This window comes from Pleurodeles waltl, chromosome 6 (assembly GCF_031143425.1).
Source record: "Pleurodeles waltl isolate 20211129_DDA chromosome 6, aPleWal1.hap1.20221129, whole genome shotgun sequence".
In the NCBI taxonomy this organism is placed as follows: domain Eukaryota; kingdom Metazoa; phylum Chordata; class Amphibia; order Caudata; family Salamandridae; genus Pleurodeles; species Pleurodeles waltl.
Window position 1 is genome coordinate 1,274,160,396 of NC_090445.1, and position 20,881 is coordinate 1,274,181,276.

A 20,881-nucleotide genomic window follows, 5' to 3' on the forward strand; every position below is an offset into this window, starting at 1 on the left:
TTCTGTGATCGACCAGGGAGGCAGGAGACCTGGAGTGTTGGGATGGACTAATTAGCAGTTGGGCACTCTGTCACTGGCAGATGGGCCAGCCTGAAAGGGCTAGCTTGTGGTCCGGTTTTGGTCCTGTCATGGTTCATGAGACCAAAAAGCAAACCCTTTCATCTGGCCCATATGGATACCTGTTGTGCTGTCATCATGAGAGAATGAAAGAGAACCTGATCATGCAGAAACCATAAGAAAGGAAACTGAGTTTGTTGGATCAGAATATTTACTGACAATCCCGAAGCATTGCAATCCAGAACTGTGTTGTCCGAAACAGAATCATTAATATATTAGTGGCCTTTTGTTTCTGAATCTCTACCAAATCTGAGGGGATCATGAGAAACAAGAGAAAAGCATAGTTGATTTCCTTGATTCACTCCTGGAGAAAAGTGTCTGTTTGTTTAGTCTCTGACCTTCAATTTAAGAGTGAATTGAACTGGGCAGTCAGCTGGGAAACTTAAATAGCTAGCAGAATTTCAAAACAGTAAATCTTGTAGTTTTCAGTCATTGAAATCTGAGTAGTTCCAGGAGTTCTAGCTAGCAATGAGTTTTCTGATCCTTGATTGAAATATTGCCTGGATTGAGATCTCCTGTTTTTGTCAAGCTGCCAGAAACATTTTGACAATAGTTTGAAGATGGGTCTTTAAGGTGCTTCATGAAGTGGGTTATGGGAAGACGTTCAGGCCCTCATCAGGACATTGGCGGTAAATGATAAAGTGACAGAAATACAACCAAGAGGCTGGCGGTAATTACCGCCAAGTTATGATCATGGCAGTGAGAACAGCCTGGCGGAAGACAAAGTACCGCCCACCATATTATGACACAGCAAACCACCAGGATTTCTGGGGCGATACCAATGCCATCAAAAGCCTGGCGGAAACAGAACACAGAAAACAAAATACTCACCAACAAGTACACAGAGGACTGTGCCGCCTCCATGGAACTTGAACTTCAAGTCTTCCCAATGCTCTTCTACGCCATGCTCCACCTGGAACAACAACACCAACGAAGACAACGACAGTGAGTACAGCTGCCTAGCACACAAGGGAGGGAGGGAGGGAGGAAAAGGACAGAGACACACAAAACACACACCAGACACACACACACACACCATATACACAAGAGCTGCAGATGTAAACCAATGGCACATGACACACAACACAATGAAACAAGGACCAGATTTCAGAAGTACTGAAAATGTATTATCAAGGGAAAAGCCACCACATGAACCAGACATGTACAATTGTCCACAAAGGGTCAATGCCCAGTCCAAATTACAAAGGGCCCACATGGCCACAGGGCACAGTCCAAGGCCCAACTTCTCTCCTGACATCATCCGCACAGAATCCTGCAGGGGCATCATTTTGCAAGTGGGCAGGCACCTCGGGGGGATGGTGGGTGGGGGCACCTCAGCCGAATTTGGGAACTTTCCCACTGGTTCTGGAGGGGGTTCCATGCCCATTTCTTTGTGCTGGAGAGTGCAAGGCCACAGTCCCTCATGTAGGTGACTTTCCCACTGGTTCTGGAAGGGAATCCATGCCCATTTCTCTGTACTGGGGAGTGCAAGGCCACAGTCTCTCAGGTGGGTGACTTGCCCACTGGTTCTGGAGGGGGCTCCTTGTACAGCAGTCCCCAGAGGGGACATGCCCTCTGCTGGATGTGAGGGCTGCACTGTCTCATCTGTAGGTGAGAGCTGCACTATGTCAGCAGGTGAGGGTGTCTCCTGGGCAGCCTCTGCTGGAGGTGAGGGTTACACTGTCTCAGCAGGTGAAAGTGCAGCCCCTGCAGGAGGAGTGGGCTGCACTGCCTCAGCTGGAGGTGAGGGCCTTCGTGACCACTGGTGCTGGTGGTGTCACCTTGCCAGCCTCTGCTGGAGGTGAGGGATGCAGTGTCTCAGCAGGGGAAGGTGCAGCCTCTGCAGGAGGAGTGGGCTGCAATGCCACAGCTGGAGGTGAGGGCTCCGTGACCACTGGTGGTGGTGGTGTCATCCTGCCAGCCTCTGCTGGAGTCGAGGGCTTCTTCCCCTTCATGGCAGAAGTCGAGGGCTTCTTCCCCTTCATGGCAGGAGGTGCGGCCTCCTTCCCTTCATGGCAGGAGTCGAGGGCTTCTTCACCTTCATGGCAGAAGTCAAGGGCTTTTTCCCCTTTATGGGAGGAGGTGGGGCCTCCTTCCCCTTCATGGCAGGAGGTGCGGCCTCCTTCCCCTTCATGGCAGGAGGTGCGGCCTCCTTCCCCTTCATGGCAGGAGGTGCGGCCTCCTTCCCCTTTATGGCAGGAGGTGCGGCCTCCTTCCCCTTCATGGCAGGAGGTGCGGCCTCCTTCCCCTTCATGGCAGGAGGTGCGGCCTCCTTCCCCTTCATGGCAGGAGGTGGGGCCTCCTTCCCCTTCATGGCAGGAGTCGAGGGCTTCTTCCCCTTTGTGGCAGTGGCTGTGGTATCCTTACCCTTCCTGGCTGGTGGAGTGGGATCCATCACTGTCTTGCCTCCACGACTAGGAGGTACCTCCACTGTCCGCATGGACTGTTTGACTGAGGTGCTGGGCTGGGTCGTTGGGACCCTGCTCTTACGGGCAGGACGGGGGTTAGGAAGACATCAAGTTGGGCAAGGAAACACGTTTTTAGGGACCGTGGGGTGGAAAGAAGGAGGAGGGATGGGAGTGGAGGTTGAGGGAGTGGTTGTTGGAGGAGTACGTCTGCTGGACTTAGGTGCAGGTGCATGGGGAGTGTGCAGATGTGAGGTGGATGGCTGTTGGGTGTCTGAGTGTTTGCGTTTGTGACCTTTAGGAGGGAAGGGACAGACAGGGTTGGAGAGGACCCCAGGGACGCGTGTGTGGATATTGTGGAGGTGTCTGCTAGTGAGGTGTGTGTGCTGCTTGGTGTGGTGATGCTGGTGGTGGGTGTTGAAGCAGTGCATGCAGGTGTGAGTGTGAATGTGATTGTGCGGGAGGTAGAGGAGGAGGAGGAGGGGGAGACAGTGGAGGCAGTGGATGTCAGGAATCCCCAAGGTGCCTCCTCCGTTATCTGTCAGCATACCCAGGGATTGGGTTAAAACAACTCTGTTCTTTGTTAAACCTTCATGTTTCTAAGTAAACATAATGTGCTGTGTTACACAATTGGTTTTATCAATGCTTGTTTCACCAGTGCTTGTTTGCTAATGTGAGCAGGTGTAGACATGTGCTTCTAATTGGGTATGGTGACTCATCCACATGTGGAAACTCAACTGCTTTCCTGATTGGCTATAAATAGCAGAGTGAAGCATGCCTCCCTGCTTGGCTTTGTTTTGCTTCCTGATCTCAGCATCTGATTTGGCAGTCCATCCCCTGCTGTCATCCTTGTATTCAGGACTTTTAAGGCAATTCTTTTCTTCGTTCCTATACCAGCTGACACCAGGCATTCTTCCAGCACTCCGGAAAAGACTGCAGCTAAGTGACTAGTATTCTCCAGGGAGTTTGTTCTTTGAGCGCCACGCTCTCCTAGAACAGCTGGTGTATTTCAGACCTCGTATTTTGGCAGAGTGCTTATCTTGAAGAGACAAATGCATTTCTGAACATTCTACATTATTATTGTAGTTACTTGTCTGAATGTGCTTCAGGAAATCTGCTTGAGCTCGAGTACTACAAAAGGTCACAGTGCAATTTTAAAAGAGCATTTGCGTGACTTCTCTTTCTCTAATAGCATAACTCATGGATTAAATTGTGTCATTCATGTGTGTGTTTCAGGTTTGAGGAATTTGCTTTTGAAGTGTTTTTCACACACTCAGTGAAACCAAATCAAACTGTGCCACCCTAACTGTTTAAACCCAGAGTGGACATTTGTATTTCTTGGATTGTTTTTGTTCCTTTTAGTTTAACCCTATGCATGCAGGAAAGTTATATGTGATATAATTAACGCCCTTGTTTGTCTTTCTTGTGCATGATAAGTGCAACCACAGTTCTAATTGTAGTGTGCAACAGTGAATCTCTGTGAAGCCAGTCCTAGTGTCGCGGTACTTACTGTTATGGTACTCAGTTTGGGTTTTTGGGAGTGCAGTGTTAGTAATTGTGCCTACCGCTCCTGTGCCCATAACAGAAAGAGAGAATCAGTTTCAAGGAAGTTGAGTGTTCTAACTCTACTATCACTCTGTCAACAACGACCTGCCCCCGAAGATACAGGTTGCCTGGCTGGACTGGCAAGACGTGGCAGTGTTTTGTCTCTTTCTCTTCCACTCCCCCTTTCCTTTTGGGACACCTGCCAGGGTTTCTGTGTTCACCAGGAAGTGCAGAGACATAAAGCCAAGCCACAACATACAGGGCTGCCTAGGTGATGGATTCCTCAATGGGTACTTTCAAAGGTTTTGCACAGGCTTTACCAGCTGATCAGGATGCTCCATCTTTATTAGATTTAGCTAGGGCCCTAGCGGGATTACAGAAGGAAGTTCTTTCCTTAAAGCAAGAGAACCCGGAGTTGCACACTGAACTACAGCGGTATAAACCACAAGACACACCCTGGGGAGGAGTCAAACTAAAACAAAGATCTACAGTACTACAGGCCTCTCGCTTTGACCCGTCTAATCATGTTCCTAGACCCGATTCAGGCCCAACGACTTCCACCACACAACCCATGCAGGTAATGGTCACAACGCCAACCCCTGTGCCCTTACCTCCTCCAGAAAGGTTTTTTGGAGATAGTGCCAAGTTCAACATTTTTCTTAACCAGTGCCAGCACAGTTTTTGTGTCGAGCAGGTGCATTCCCCAACGATGCTGCAAAGGTAGCTTTTATTATCTCTTATTTGGGAGGCAATGCAGCTAATTAGTCTATTTCGCTGGTGGAGCGTAATGACCCTATACTGTATGATTTCAACCGGTTCAAGGAAGCCTTGCAGAAACTGTTCACCAAACACCTCTTCGTGCAAGCCAGTGACAATGTGTTGCTGAATTTGCGCCAGGGAAACACAGATCTACTGTCCTTTATCACCTCTTTCAATTGGTTGGTGGCAGAGACTGAGTGGCCAGAGGAGAAGAGAACCTCCCTCTTCTATCATGGCTTTCGGGACGATCTCAAGGATGTTCTATCCCAAATTGTGGAACCTCCTACGGAGTGTTCCGAGTTCATTGACCTGGTGGTATGATTGGATCACCGCTTGAGTGAACGTAAGAGAAAAAGAATCCGGGGAGACACACGCTTAGTGGTGGTCAAAACTGAGAAAAAGGATTCTAGCATTCCCACTCATGATATACCAGAGCCCATGCAAATTGGCAGTGTGCGGGCCCACTATCTAAGGAAGAGAAAGAACGTAGGAAAAAATTGAAACTGCGTTTATACTGCGGTAAGGCAGGGCATTTTGCTCAGGAATGTCCTAACAGGCCTACTGCTCCAAAGAAAGCCATTGAAACGGTAACAGAGCCTGAATTCTCTCTTCCTGACCAGGCAGAAACTAACTGGCTCAATAACTTCTGAGACCATTTTATCTAGTGTTTTTTTCAATTTGGTCTCACATCGTCTGGCTAATACCACCAGTCCAGTACCTCAACATCTAACTCTTATTGTTACGTTAGTGTTGTCCCTTCAGGTTCGTAAGGTCATTCTTATATTGCTTGACTCTGGGCTACCAGAAACTTTTTAGACTTGGGTTTGGCTAAAACCCTAAATATTACGACTGTCAGCAAAGACGTCCCTGAACCAGTCAGAGCCGTGGATTGCTCAGAAGTGTCCTCCGGGCTTATTGTTCATCAAATAACACCCTTGTCCATGCTTTGTGCAAACAACCATACAGAACAAATTCAGTTTGACCTCATAGATACCCCAGTATTTGGAGCTATTTTGGGGATACCCTGGCTTCAGTTACACAATCCCAAAATTGACTGGGCAGCAAGGACAGTGACATTAGACTCTAAACATTGCTGGCACTCCTGTTACCAAGACAAACCGTTACTAGTGACACCCTTGCATTGTGGGTCCACATATAGTATGACTTTCAAGCCGGACGACACAATGGCCATTCCTGCACTGTAAAAAGACTTCCATGATGTCTTTAGTGAACAGAAGGCCACCCAGCTGCCTCCACATAGGTCATACGATTGTCGTATAGACTTGATTCCAGGGGCAACCTTACCATGTAGTAGGGTGTATGCTCTTTCTTAGCCTGAGAATCGATACCTGCAAGACTACCTGGATGATCAATTGGCTAAGGGTTTCATTCGTCATTCAACCTCACCAGTATCGTCGTCTTTGTTCTTCGTGCCCAAGAAGAAACACGAGCTGCACGCCTGTATAGATTATCGCGCAGTGAACAAAGTGCTCCAGAAAAGACTGCAGCTAAGTGACTAGTATTCTCCAGGGAGTTTGTTCTTTGAGCACCGAGCTTTCCTAGAACAGCTGGTGTATTTCAGACCTCGTATTTTGGCAGAGTGCTTATCTTGAAGAGACAAATGCATTTCTGAACATTCTACATTATTGTTGTAGTTACTTGCCTAAATGTGCTTCAGGAAATCTGCTTGAGCTCAAGTACTACAAAAAGTGATAGTGCAATTTTAAAATAGCATTTACGTGACTTTTCTTTCTCTAATTACATAACTCTTGGATTTAAATTGTGTCATTTGTGTCTGTGTTTCAGGTTTGAGGAATTTGCTTTTGAAGGGTTTTTCACACACACAGTGAAACCAAATCAAGCTGTGCCACCCTAACTGTTTAAACCCAGAGTGGACATTTGTATTTCTTGGATTGTTTTTGTTCCTTTCAGTTTAACCCTATGCATGCAGGAAAGTTATACATGATATAATGAATGCCCTGGTTTGTCTTTCTTGTGCATGATAAGTGCAACCACAGTTCTAACTGTAGTGTGCAACAGTGAATCTCTGTAAAGCCAGTCCTAGTGTCGCAGTACTTATTGTTATGGTACTCAGTTTGGGTTTTTAGGAATGTAGTGTTAGTAATTGTGCCAACAGTTATTATTATCCAAGAAAAGTGCTGGAGCATCCTGGTGTTCTTCAACCGCTCCCGTGCCCATATCAGAAAGAGAGATTCCGTTTCAAGGAAGTTGATTGCACTAACTCTACTATCACTCTGTCAACAAAGTCCTGCCCCAAAGATACAGGGTGCCTGGCTGGACCGGCAAGACTTGGCAGTGTTTTGTCTCTTTCTCCTCCACTCCCCCTTTCCTTTTTAGGACACCTGCCGGGGTTTCTGTGTCTACCAGGAAGTGCCAAGAGGTGTTCAGGAGGTCGGGGGCATACCATTGCCCCGGCAGACATCCTGCTTTTCAGGTGAGTGGTCCCGCCTCAACAGTAGATGTAGTGTGTCTGCAACTGTCTGGTGTTTGTGTGAGTGCTTGTGTTTTGAAGTGTGGTGCCTGTGTTTAACCGTGCCACTCTTGTGTGTTGTCTTGTGTGCATGCTCGTCTGTATGTGTGCTTGGGATTGAAGAGACTGGGACTGGGAAGTGGTAGTTGCAGGGGGTACGGTAGGGACAGGGACAATGGCTCCCATCAGAGAGGAGGCAAGAGCCTGAATCGATCTCTGTTGGGTCGCCAATGCAGTACATTGCTGCATCTCGGATGCCAGCCCCTGGATGGCATTCACAATGGTTGACTGCCTTACAGAGATGGATCTCAGGCGGTCAATAACCTCCTCATTCAGGGCAGCAGGGCTCACTGGGGCAGGGCATGAGATGCCTGGGGCCAAGGAGATGCCCACACTCCTGGGTGAGCAGCACGGGCAACTTGCTGAGGGGCTACTGGGACGGCGGTGCTGGTACGGGGGTAGCGGCTGTAGCTGCAGCTGGGGTGGTCACAGAGGTGTCCTCCACCATCAGGGAGCTTCCATCGGAGGAGGTATCTGAGTCTGTGTTGTCACCTCCTGTCTCCACTGTGGTGCTCCTCTTGCCCTCCGTCCCTCTGGTTCCCTCGGCGTCGGTGGGCTCTGCCTCCTGGGTACTGTGGGATGCAGCTCCCTCTGTCGCCAGTGCCCCTGCTCCTTCGCCAGATGATGCTAATGCACACATGGACAGGATGACAGAAGATAAGGGGGGGGGAGAGAAAGGGAACACTGGGTCAGTTACTGCACCAATACCACAGTTGGCATACACAGAACCGTCACACACAGGGATCAGGATTGAGCACTATGCATTGCACTGCCATTGATTTGGGTAGATGCCACAGCAAGATGAGGGTCAAACACCGCCAACTGCACACCTCCTGGGCCCCACTAAGCCCTGTCTGACATGGAATGCAACCTCGCTAGGTTACCTTGTTTACCCTTTCAACCATCACACTGCAATGTCTGGCCTTGCATTAAGGGGCACCCACTAACTGACACACACCACCTGGATCCCATGCCACCTACAAATTACTGTTGTAATGGCCACTGTACTCACCCCCTTGTGGCTGCTGTGATGTCATCAAGCGCCCATCCAGCTCTGGGTAGGCCACCGCCAGTATGTGGGCCATCAGGGGGGTCAGGTTCCGGCGGGCACCCCTTCCTCGTTGGGAGGCCATCCCCAGCTGGGTCACCGTGGTCTTCCATGCCCAGCGCCTTGGTTCCTTCCACCGTTTCCGATAGTGGGTGCTCCGCCTACCATAGACCCCCAGGGTCTACATGTCCTTGGCGATGGCAAGCCATAATCCCTTCTTTTAATGGGCGCTGACCTGGAGAGGCGATACAGACAGGACACCATTACACATACAATCCAGTCTGTCACCATATGGCGCATCAATCCCGTTTCCTTCACCATTGGCGCACACATCGCCCGGCGCACACCATGTATACCACCACATGACATCCCCCCCTCTGATGACACAATGCTTGCACACACATCTCCATGCATCCTTCCCACATGCTTTGTGCTCAAGGTGTACTCACCTGTTGATCTGGAGGCCCATACAGCAGTCTGTACTGGGGTAGGACCCCATCCGCCAATCGCTCCAACTCATCCAAAGTGAAGGCAGGAACCCTTTCCCTGGTCACACGGGCCATGGTAGGTTCCAGACACAGGTCACAGCAGCACATGCAGTGTAGGTGTTTTCCTGTTGAAGGTCAGGAAACAAGTGAGGAATCAGATAGAAAATGGCGTTAACATCCGTGGCGGTGTACACCATCACCTCTGGCGCAGATCTCCATTGGCCACTGTACTCCATAGAGCCCCATATTATCCAATGAGGAATTGCATGGCGGAGCAAGATCGCCTTCTGCCACGACACCCAATGTTAGAGGAGTTAGTTCACTTCCACGTGTCCCTTTATACAGGACAGGCGGTCACCATGTCATGGTGATGGACAACGATCAGATTAATCTCTACTGTGTCACTGCTTAGATTTGCACATATCTTGCCATTCCCACTGTCCCATCACATAAATGCAACATGTACACTGAGGTTGTGGTTCCATTGTTCAAATTTTGACAGCCTACTCACTCTTGTGTCCCTTAGATACCTGCCACTGCGGATGAATGGGAGGAGAAGACGAACCCCAGTGTACAGACCCCTTGTAGACTTGGCTACACTGGAGGACAGGCACATTATACTGACTTATAGACTGTACAGGACCACAATCACAGAGCTGTGTGCCCAAGTGGAGCCTGACCTGATATCAGCTATCCGTCATCCCACTGGGATCCCCCCTTCTTGTGTAAGTGCTATCAGTGCTCCTTTTCCTGGTAACTGTTTTTTTCCAAGTGACAGTGGGCTTGGCAGCTGGAATGTCACAGCCAATGATTTCCATCCTGCTGGCAAGGGTCTTGTCTGCCCTGGTGAAACACATGTGCAGCTACATAGCTTTCCTTCAGGTGGAAGATTTGGCCACTGTGAAGGCAGGATTCTATGCAATGGGCCATATCCGCAATATAATTGGGGCGACTGACGGTACACATATTGCGTTAGTCTCCCCGCCAGAATGAACGTGTAAGAGTTTCCACTCACTGAATGTGCAAATGGTGTGCCTGGCGGACCAGTACACCTCCCATGTCCCTGCCAAGTATCCTGGGTTGGTGCATGAAGCCTTTGTCCTGAGGAATAGCAGCATCCCAAATGTGATGGCCAAACTGCAGAGGCCTAGGTTGTGGCTAATAGGTGAGCCAGATACCCCACCCACTGTATGTCAGTGTATGCCGTCAGGTGTTCTCCACATAGGATTGTGTAAGGCTAAATTTTGTCCCTCAATACTTGCAGGTGACTCTGGCTACCCAAACCTATTGTGGCTGCTGACCTCTGTGAGGAATGTCAGAACAAGGGGTGAGGACCGTTATAATGAGGCACATGGGCGAACCAGAAGAATAATCAAGCGGACCTTTGGCTCCTAAAGACCAGGTTCAGGTGCCTCCATCTGACAGGTGGATCCCTGTGCTACTCACCCAGAAAGGTCTGCCAGGTGGCATGCTGCATTTTGCATAGTCTGGCTCTCAGATGACATGTGCCTTTTCTGCAGGATGAGGGGACTGGAGATGACCCTGTGGCAGCAGTGGACCCTGAGTACAGTGAGGATAAGAAGGCAGAGGATGAGGACAACAGAACATCAGTTATATGACAGTACTTCCAATGACACAGAGGTGAGACCGTGGAACTGACCATTACTCTGACTACTGATTTATCTGTGTGTCTGTAGCATGATGGCATTCACTTCCTTTGCATCTCAACTTACTGTCACCTATGGTTTCTCATTTTCCAGATGTTGGTGATATGGCAACTTTGTCCTGCTGTGATCACTACAGACAGTTACAGGTCATTATTTTTAGCTATCACATTGTTCAGATCATTTGTACTCGATGTGACTGTTCCCACAAATGCACATTTAAGACATAAAACAGTGTTACTCTAATTGTGTTCAAGGGTGTTTATTGTAGTGCTCTAAAATTTAGGGCAAAGTGCAATGGAATGGGAAAGTCCAGGGTATTGTTCCAGTCTGTTTTTAGCACAGGTCCAGCGTCCAAGGGGCCATAGGAAGCGGAGCAAAGGCAGTTCAAAGTGGACAAGGATGACGGGTGGGACACAAGGGGGACAATCAGGAGATTCTCATTTCCTGGTGGTGGTCTTGGTCTTGGCTAGTTCTCTGGCTTCTGTCTGGTTCGCAGGGAACGTTTGCGGGGTGGTTCACCTTCTGCAGGGGGAGGGGTGTAGGTGGCCTGTGGGTCCTGTGGCAGGGCCTACTGTCCACTAGCTGTAGCGGATGAAGTGGGCTGGTCAATAGACTGGCTAGTGGTAGGGGCCCGCTGCTGTGCAGTCCATTCCCTCATAATGTTGACCATGTCTGCTAGCACCCCTGCTATGGAGATCATGGTGGTGCTGAGGGCCTGCAAGTCCTCCTTGATCGCCTGATGGTGTTCCTCCTGCAGCTGCTTGTTCTCCTGCATGTTGTTCAGGATCTGGCCCATCGTGTCCTGGGATTGTTGGTAGGCATCCAGAACGTTAGTGAGTGCCTCCTGGAGAGTCGGTTCCCTGGGCCTGTCATCCCCCTGGCGCACAGTGGTCCTCCCAGTGTCCCTGTTGCCCTGTGCCGCTGTCCCCTAAATGGTGTGCCCACAGCCACCAACCCCAGGTCCCTGATTGTCTTGGTTATGAGGTGTGGACTAGGGTCCCTGTACTGGTGGGCACACTGCTGATTGACATATCCTGGGGACAGAGGTGTGGGGATGCTGGGTGGGGCTGTGGTGTTGGTAAATGATGGGGGAGGCTCTGTGGTGGACTGGGAGTGGGCTGGGGTGACCGACTGACCAGTGGTCCCTAATGGGCCAGGTTGTTGATCCAGATCCCGGAGTCCAGAGTTAGTGTCATCACTGGGGGCATTTTCTGTTGGGGAAATGGATAGTCATGGCACTTCCTCTCCACTGAGATTGGCTGGGGCAACTGTGGGGATGTAAGTGATGTATTATGCTTCATGCCTGTGACATGTTGTACATCCCTATCTTCCCCTCTATCGTTGCTGTTGCCCTGCCACCTTTGTTTGTGTATGGTGGTATATTGTGTGCTTATTAGTTCTCCATGCTGTGCATGCATTGGTGATGGGTGTCCATGCATTGGTATGGCATGCAGGGCTTGGCATTGGGGTTAGTCATATGTGTAGGTGCAGTGTGTGGGATGGAGTGGAGGGATGGGAGTGAGGGTGAGGGTGTGAGATGGCATGCATGTATGGGGGGTGATAATTGGTAAATGTTGACTTACCACTGTCCAGTCCTCGGGCTACTCAAGAGAGTCCCTCAGAATGCAGTAATGTCAAGACTTGCTCCTCCCATGCAGTGAGCTGTGGGGAAGGAGGTGGAGGCCACTGCCAGTTTTTTGTATGGCGAGCTGGGGCCTTCCTGCCACTGAACGTACCTTCCCCCGTAGGTTGTTCCACCTCTTCCTGATGCCATCCCTTCTTCTTGGATGCTGTCCCACGGCGTTCACCCTGTTCACGATTCTCCTCCATAGCTCCATCTTCCTTGCAATGGATATATGCTGTACCTGTGCTCCAAACAGCTGTTGCTCTCCCTGACTATTTCCTCCAGCATGATCCGCAACTCCTCATCTGTGAAACTGGGGGGGGTTTGTGGGGCCATGGGTGTTGTGTGGTGTGTGTAAGTGTGTGGGTGTTGGGTGTGGTGATTTGGTGTGCGTAGTGGAGTGTGTGAGGGATGTATGGGTATGTGTGTAGTTGTCGCATTGGTCATGATGTCTGTCTGGTGGCAATGATTTGTATTCTTAAAGGGTTGTGGGTAATGGGGATGTGTCTTATGGTGGTGTGAGTGGGTGTCAGGTGTGTGTTTTTTTGATTGGCCAGTGTTGTATAGTTTAGTATTTGGGTGTCCATTCTGAGCGCGGCGGTGTGTACCGCCAATGGTTTACCGCTGTTGAATATCTGCCATGGTGATTCGTGGGCCATGATGTGGAGGGCGTTGTTCGGTTGGCGTAAAGGTATGGGTGTTGGTACCAACAGTTTACCACTGACCTTTGGGCTGGCGGATTTGTGTATGTGGCTGTATTCTGTCAGTTTGGTGTGTGTGTGTGTCATAATATGCTGAACGGATATTCGCCACAGCGGCGGTATGTTGGCAGCCGTCAGCATGGTGGTAAGCGGTTTTTACCACCAATGTCAAAATAAATGACCACCTCAATCTTCTGTAGGACTAGATATTGGTGAAACTTCATTGGAAAGCAATGGGTAAGTACCTTTAAACATGTGATGTACACTGTATATTTCCATGTTTCTGCCGCCAAAAACTGACGGCAGCAAGTCCACTAAGGTTTTCTGACCAACAGGTGAGTGTAACACCAGCCCTGAGCTTGAACCTCAAATGTGCCTCCATATGCAAAGACATGAATACATCTCTTTTCTGTTTCAATTTTTGCTTCTGAATATGAAGGAAATGAGTTTGCAAAGGAAAGGCCTCAACAAAGTGGATTCCCTTTCAACGATTGATGCTCATCTGCTGCACAACATATAATTTGAATGGAGGATCCTAGGATGTTCACTAACTTAGACTATTGTTTCATGGAAACAAAAGGTTATGCAAGAACTGAACTCACTTTCATGTGAATGGTGTTCAGTTCTGATATGGTAACTTTTAGAGGCTTTTGACCAAATTCACAGTGACATTTTACAAGTATGTGTAATACTTCATGTACTTTTAAATGCAATACACAAAGGTACGGGTGTAGATCTACGCCTATGTTGTTCTTATCTATTACATGCAGGAGTTTCTGATAAGAGTACATAGACGTCTACGCCTGCTGTTTTGGGCTTTATGGGTGAATGTGGGAGTGGTAGGTGGGGCGGGGGAGGCTGGAAATATCTACTACAAACTTAGAGGGGGGCGTGCAGAAATTAAATATAACCTTAATGTGCCATAAAATGCATTTTGCTGTGATAGATAAGCGTGTGCAACCTATGGCCCTATACGACGATCACTTGAAATACCAAAAGGCAGAACAAAAGCAAGAAATGCAGATAACGAATTTCCTTTGGGGAGTGTTAATATACACAGGTTGGTGAGATCATCGGATCCTACCTCTTATCCACCAATATATATAAACACTTCAATATCCATTCAGTCCCCTTCAAGGAAAGCATCTCGAATGGACTGTTGATATCTAATTTAAAATGGTGTTACTGGATAAAGTTACGAATGTATGTAGATTGATGACTGCCTAGCTTTCTTGTTTTAGTTTTCTCTTATATCAGCAATACCCTGTTGATAATTCTGCTATGGGAAAGACTGGTTGCTCAATTGTACCTTTAGGATATGGGTTGTGCACCTCTTGGTGGATGAGCAGTGCATAGGCCTCCCAAAAACAAAAGTGTCACCCCTTTAAATTTTGCTTTTTTTTTTTGGTCACTTAAGCTGAACATGTTTGCTCTTGGTTTGGAACCTGGAGTTTAACCAGTTTCACTTACAAAAACAACTTTCAACTTTATCAGTTTTTCCAGGATGTGAATTCATTTTGTCTATCTTTCAGTCAATCAATCAATTTATAAAGCGTGCTACTCACCTGTCAGAGTCTCAAGGTGCTGGGGGGGAGCTATTGGTAGAATAGCCATGTCTTGAGGCGTTTTCTGAAGGTCAGGAGGTCTTTGGGTCTGGCGTAGTTGGAGCGGTAGGGAGTTCCAGGTCTTGGCGGCGAGGTGAGAGAAAGATCTTCCTCCGGTGGTGGTGCGGTGAATGCGAGGGACGGAGGCAAGGGTGAGGCTGGCGGAGCGGAGCTGGCGGACGGGGGTGTGGAAGGTGAGTCTGTCGTTGAGGTAGGCCGGACCTGTGTTGTGGAGGGCTTTGTGTGCGTGGGTGAGTAGTTTGAAGGTAATCCTCTTCGATACGGTTAGCCAGTGTAGTTCTCTGAGGTGGGCAGAGATGTGGTTGTGGCTTGGGACTTCAAGGATGAGTCTGCCGGAGGCGTTTTGGATACGTTGCATTTTCTTTTGAAGTTTGGCCGTGGTTCTTGCATAGAGTGCGTTGCCGAAGTCCAGTCGGCTGCTGACTAGGGCGTGGGTGACTGTTTTTCTGGTTTCGACGGGAATCCACTTGAAGATCTTGTGGAGCATGCGGAGGGTGTTGTAACAGGAAGAGGAGACTGCGTTGACCTGCTGAGTCATGCTGAGTGCTGAGTCAAGGTTGATGCCCAGGTTTTGTACTTGGGTGGTACGAGTGGGGGCGGCTCCGAGGGAGGTAGGCCACCAGGAGTCGTTCCAGGCAGAGGGGTTGCTGCCGAGGATGAGGACCTCTGTTTTGTCTGTGTTTAGCTTGAGGGGGCTTGATTCCATCCAGTTAGCGATGGCGTGAAGTCCCTTGTGGAGGTTGTTTCTTGCTGTTGTGGGGTCTTTCGTGAGGGCGATGATCAGCTGGGTGTCGTCTGCGTAGGATACTATGTTGATGTGGTGGGATCATGCGATGTTGGCGAGAGGAGCCATGTAAACATTGGAAAGTGTGGGCCTGAGGGAAGATCCCTGTGGGATGCCACAGATGGTTTTGGAGGATTCGGACAGGTAGGGCGGAAGGCGGACTCTCTGTGTTCTGCCGGAGAGGAATGAGGAGATCCAGTGGAGGGCCTTGCTGCAGATCCCAGTGTTGTGGAGGTGTGCTCGAAGGGTGTGGTGACAGATGGTGTCGAAAGCTGTGGAAAGGTCCAGGAGGATGAGCGCTGCAGTTTCGCCTCTGTCGAGCATGGTCCTGATGTTATCGGTGGCAGCAATGAGTGTGGTCTCCATGCTGTGGTTCTTGCAAAATCCGGATTGGGAGTTATCGAGCGCTTTTCTGTCTTCCAGGTAGCGGGATAGTTGGCTGTTCACGATTTTTTCAATGACCTTTACTGGGAAGGGAGGAGGGAGATGGGCCGGTAGTTTTTGGGGTCATCTGGATCTGCTTCGGTTTCTTCAACAGGGCGTTGACGTCGGCTTGTTTCCATCTCTCCGGGAAGGTGGCTGTCTCGAAGGAGCTGTTGATGATGGTGCAGAGGTGGGGTGTGATGATGTTGCTGGCTTTGTTGAAGATCTGGTGCGGGCAGGGGTCCGAGGGGGAGCCGGAGTGGATGGAAGCCATTGTGTTGATGGTGTCTTCATTGTTGACGTTGGTCCAGGAGCATAGAGGGTTGGTGTTGTTTGATGCGTTGGGTGTGTGGAAATCCGGCAGTGTTCATATTGGCAGATGGTGGCGACCTGGCGCTGCTACCACCAGCACCGCCCCGCCAGTAGAACGCCGCCAGCAGTGTTTTGAGTGGAAATATGGCCTGGCGGTAGCAACGCCCCTTCCCATTCTCTGCCGGAGGCCTCCTCGCCCGGGCTTCCGACAGGGGAGTGAGGGTTGGAGGGTTGGGGGTGTCTTGTGTGTGTGTCTTAGGGCCAGATGTAGGAAGCCTTTTGCGCGCCGCACACTGTGAAAAACGCAGTTTGCGATGTGCAAAAGGCCAAACGCGATGCAAAACCGCAAATTGCGAGTCGGTACCTACTCGCAATTTGAGGCTGCGACTCGCAAATAGGAAGGGGTGTTCCCTTCCTATTTGCGACCGCATCGCCATGCTGAGTTGCTTTGTGACCGCGAATGCGGTCGCAAACCAACTCGCAGTTACCATCCACTTGAAGTGGATGGTAACTCATTCGCAAAAGGGAAGGGGTCCCCATGGGACCCCTTCCCCTTTACGAATGGCAAAAAAATGATTTGTTCAGAGCAGGCAGTGGTCCTATGGACCACTGCCTACTCCGAAAAAAACGAAACCAAATGGTTTCGGAAGTTTTTCTTTTTGCAGCTCGTTTTCCTTTAAGGAAAACGGGTTGCAAAAAGAAAAAAAAAAACTGCTTTATTAAAAAAGCAGTCACAGACATGGTGGTCTGCTGTCTCCAGCAGGCCACCATCCCTGTGAGTGCATGGACTCGCTATGGGGTTGCAAACAGCGACCCACCTCATTAATATTCATGAGGTGGGTCTTTGCGACCCCATAGCGAGTCGCAGAAGGTGTCTGAGACACCTTTCTGCATTTCGTTTTGCGAGTTGCAATTTGCGAGTCGCTATGACTCGCAAATTGCAAGTCGCAAATTTCTACCTACCTACATCTGGACCTTAGTGTGTGAGACTGTGTGTGAATGCGTCTGTGTGTGTTGTGATGTATGCGTGGTGGTATGCTTGTGGGTGAATGCGTGTATGAATGGTGAAGTGAGTGTGTGTATATCAGTGTGGCTGTGTGTAAGAATGCGTGCAAGTATTTCTGGACAAATGCATGATGCCAGTGAATGTGTGAATGCATGTGTGGTTGTAGAGGGTGGGGGCAGGTGTGTGGTGGGTGCTTGTCTGCGTGTGTGTGCATTGAAGGGGTGGGGGTTGTTTGAATTGGGGGATGGGGATGGGTGTTTGGATGGGGGGGATATTGTGTGTGAGGGTGTGGGGGAGCCGGCTACCGGTTACAGGGAAGGAATTCCCTGTCATCAGTAGAGCCTACCTCCATGGTTTTTGTGGCGCAGCCAACCCACCGCACTCATAATGTGGCGGTATGTACCACCAGCTTGTTGGCGGTACTACCGCCACATTCACCATAGTGGTCAAAAGAGCACCAGGGTCATGATGACCCCCCCTATATCTGCTGTCCTGATGCACTATACCACCTGCCGTATTTAGAGATCACTGCCATCATAATAGTTCCTCTTAAGGCACTGAAAGTTTGATGTTTGGCAGCCAGATGACCACACACTGATTGTTTTTATTTTTCAAAAACAAACTCCCAAAGTGGAACTGTGTTTTTGAAAAAAACAAGAAACTAATGACCCCCACTTACCCTTGAAGTTTTCTGCCAGGGCGTGGTGTTTCTTTTTCTTCTGCCTGCTACCACCAGGTTTTTTCTAGCAGTGAAGGATAGGCAAATAGAACCTTAGTAGACCACCGGATCTAAAAATGGTAGGGCTGGTGATTTGTTTTTTCCTATGCAGGTGGACCTTACTCTATCTCTCAGATTAGCCTAGTGATAGCGTCGTTGGAATGATGACAGGACCCTCTGCAACATTTGAAATGCAATACCCAAACTACATTTGTAATGCAGTAACAAACTCTAAGTCAGACTCCATATTCACTACAGCAAAGAGAGCTGTGCTACACAAGACGCCCTACCTCTGTACTTTAGTGCAGGAAAACTGTTATCATTACTAACCCTGTTTTGTGAGCTGTTTCATATTACAGTCAGCTTTGATAGCTCTTCACTGCTGTATTACTTGTGTTTTTTTTAGCCGCCTGCAGTGTTCAGTGGCTTTAGTAACATTTCGCAATTTACGCATGCTACTTATAGATGGTGAGTGCTTTCACTTAGGTCACCTGAGGCACTTTTTGCGTAACCACCCTTCCCTTTTATTTCATTTGGTCTTCAGATTCATGATTTTAAAATACACCATTTGCCAGAACACGATGAAACTAGAAATGTCTCCGTGGGTCTGTCCCCTGAGGATCTGTTGGGTATAGAGGACTACAAACATATTGCACTGCCGATCATCTTCCACTGGAATTCAGGAAAGGTATGATATGTCTAATTTTTTCAGAATAAAAAAAAGTTCCATATTGATCAGATTGATCAGATTGGGCTTAGAGCTGTATGAATTAAAAATTGAAATTGACTGTTTTTTTCAATCTGTGTTTTCCAGCCTTTTATTTCTTGATGTAGCAGCACTAAATGATTATATTCCTATATTTATGTCTGTTGTTAACCTTCTAGACTAGATGGTCTCCATTTTATGGTAACTGTACCTCTATATCTTGAAAATGTACACTTATTATGTCAAAGATATGTCTTGTTTTTTTAACACATATATTACACTTGTCAGATCTTTATCTTTTCTGGAAGACCACCAGTGGCTAAAAGCTAAAAACATCCCCAAATGATTCATGTCATCCTGTACATATGTAGAATGCGCTGACTATAATAGAGAAGCGTTTATCTGTCCTAAGCTGATCCATGCATGTATGTTACACAACATATTCCATATTGAAACTGAGGGATTTGTAGGGTGAGATGAAGACTTCGTTAATTTACCACACAAATAACACTATTGACTCATCACTGAAGCAACTATGCTTTATTTGAAAAAGGCTACACATAGTCCATTGTAAAACGAGTGTATAAAATACCATGCTTGTATCATTAGATCTATTGTCTTTAATGAAAAATATGATTTCTCTTCTCTCCAACCATAATCATTCTTCCACAGTTAACACAAAAGTTTCCCTCTTCTTACGAGCTGCACTTCTCTCACAATCTCGTGCTTCCAAGCTCTGTGGGGAAGCCTTGGTATGGATCCAAGGCTTTCAGTGCGGCCAGGGCTAAAAGAGCTCCCCTAAGAGGCTGAATATAGGTTTCAATGGGGTATCTGATAACATTAAAATGCCAGATATAAAGGTGGAATGGTGCAGAAAAAGACAGAGCTGTATAAACTATTTAGGAATAATATCATGTGAGAGCATCCTAAGGTGCCAACACTGCCAATATGTCTAATGGGCGAAGCTAGAATGGCACATATAAAACTGTAGTGATATTCAAAGCTTACATTTTGATAGAGACTTCTAATAGCGGATTCTTCACTTTGTGAATTTCCCAAGGTTCCAAACTGGATCCCGAAACTTTCAAAAGCGATTCCACCATGTGTCAACAAATGGCGTTGTGAAGCTCTGCATCCGATCACTCCCGATGTGATATAGCTATATCTGTGCCGCCCTCGCAAGCTGAAGTCTGTACTTTTTTTTTCATGAGTGAGGACATGGATCTGGAGTTCCTGGAATCATGTCAATGCTGACAGAGATTTTGTTCTATTAAAGTTTTTTTTAGTGTGCATCATGTCTCCTCCCAAAGTCTTTAAGCCATTTATGGATTGAAACTGTTATAGGTCGGCGAAGGACACCAACAATGTCTGTCTCTGATGCCTCCACTCAAGGCCAGTGGCATAACATTAGCCCCCGCAGTGCATGGGGGCAGAGCTCCAGGGGCCCCTTTACACAGTAAACTCTGCACGGACGATGACTGGGTCTGTGGGCTGGGGACCTCTCTATGTCCTTTGCAGGGTGGGCCCTTCAAGTTTTCTTACACCACTTGCCCAGGCATGACTCATCGTCTTGCGACTGCCGCGCTAAGATGAGCAAAAAGGCAATAGGAGACTGCAAAGCCAAACTTTCTCTGGAGGAATTTCGGAGGAAGTCGAAGAAGGCCAGATCTCAGTCAAACTCAAGGGTGTGACATCGTTGAAGTCATGCAGTCCAGGTAAGTCTAAGAAAAGTAAAAAATATGAGTTCAAGACATAGTTCTCCCCTTTCTGACACTTGGAAGTGGGTAATGCCCTGGTCACCTTCATGCCACGGAGTCGGTATCCTGTTTCAGGCCCGATTCTGACACTTGTCTCAATGCTCTCTGAATTTCTCTGGCCTTTGACGACACCACAACATCTCTATGAGTTCAAGAAGGCCCTAGACACCATCTTTGGAGCCCCACCAGATCCCTCTGTAGCCCCATCGGGCCCTCTGAATCCAAGTTGGCCTCAAGTTGTGTTACAGCCGGCAGATCTGTCTCAACTACGCCACTCGACGACACTCCAAGACTGGCCATTCGTTCGCATGTGGCTCCACCTAATTCAGTTCTGGCGATGTGCCCGATGCCGCTTTGGGCACCACTTCTGATGCCACAACCCAGGCTCTCAGTGCTGTTTCTAATGACACCGATGCTGGACAGAGACCCGTTAAATTTATTGGACTATGAAGGTCGGAATCCTCCTCCCATGAGGTCATAGCCTTATCACCTTAAGTACTACTTGGGCCCCGAAACCTCATATCAACCAGTTGATGATGATGACTGTGATCCTGACACCCCAGTAAAGATAACCATTTCCATTTCAAGTGGCCTGGACACCTCACCAGACATAGGTTTATTTTCCCCCAAACTCAACTATGTTGA

The 20,881-nt window shown here is 48.4% G+C and overlaps 1 protein-coding gene across 1 annotated transcript in view; it reads left to right on the forward strand.

The window, feature by feature from the left end:
* LOC138300801 (microsomal triglyceride transfer protein-like) overlaps positions 1–20,881 on the forward strand; it is a 498,282-nt gene that overhangs the window by 127,230 nt on the left and 350,171 nt on the right. Inside the window, exon 4 of the mRNA XM_069240573.1 lies at positions 18,318–18,461. Within this exon, the coding sequence (XP_069096674.1) occupies positions 18,318–18,461 (144 nt within the window). The remainder of the gene's footprint in view (positions 1–18,317; positions 18,462–20,881) is intronic.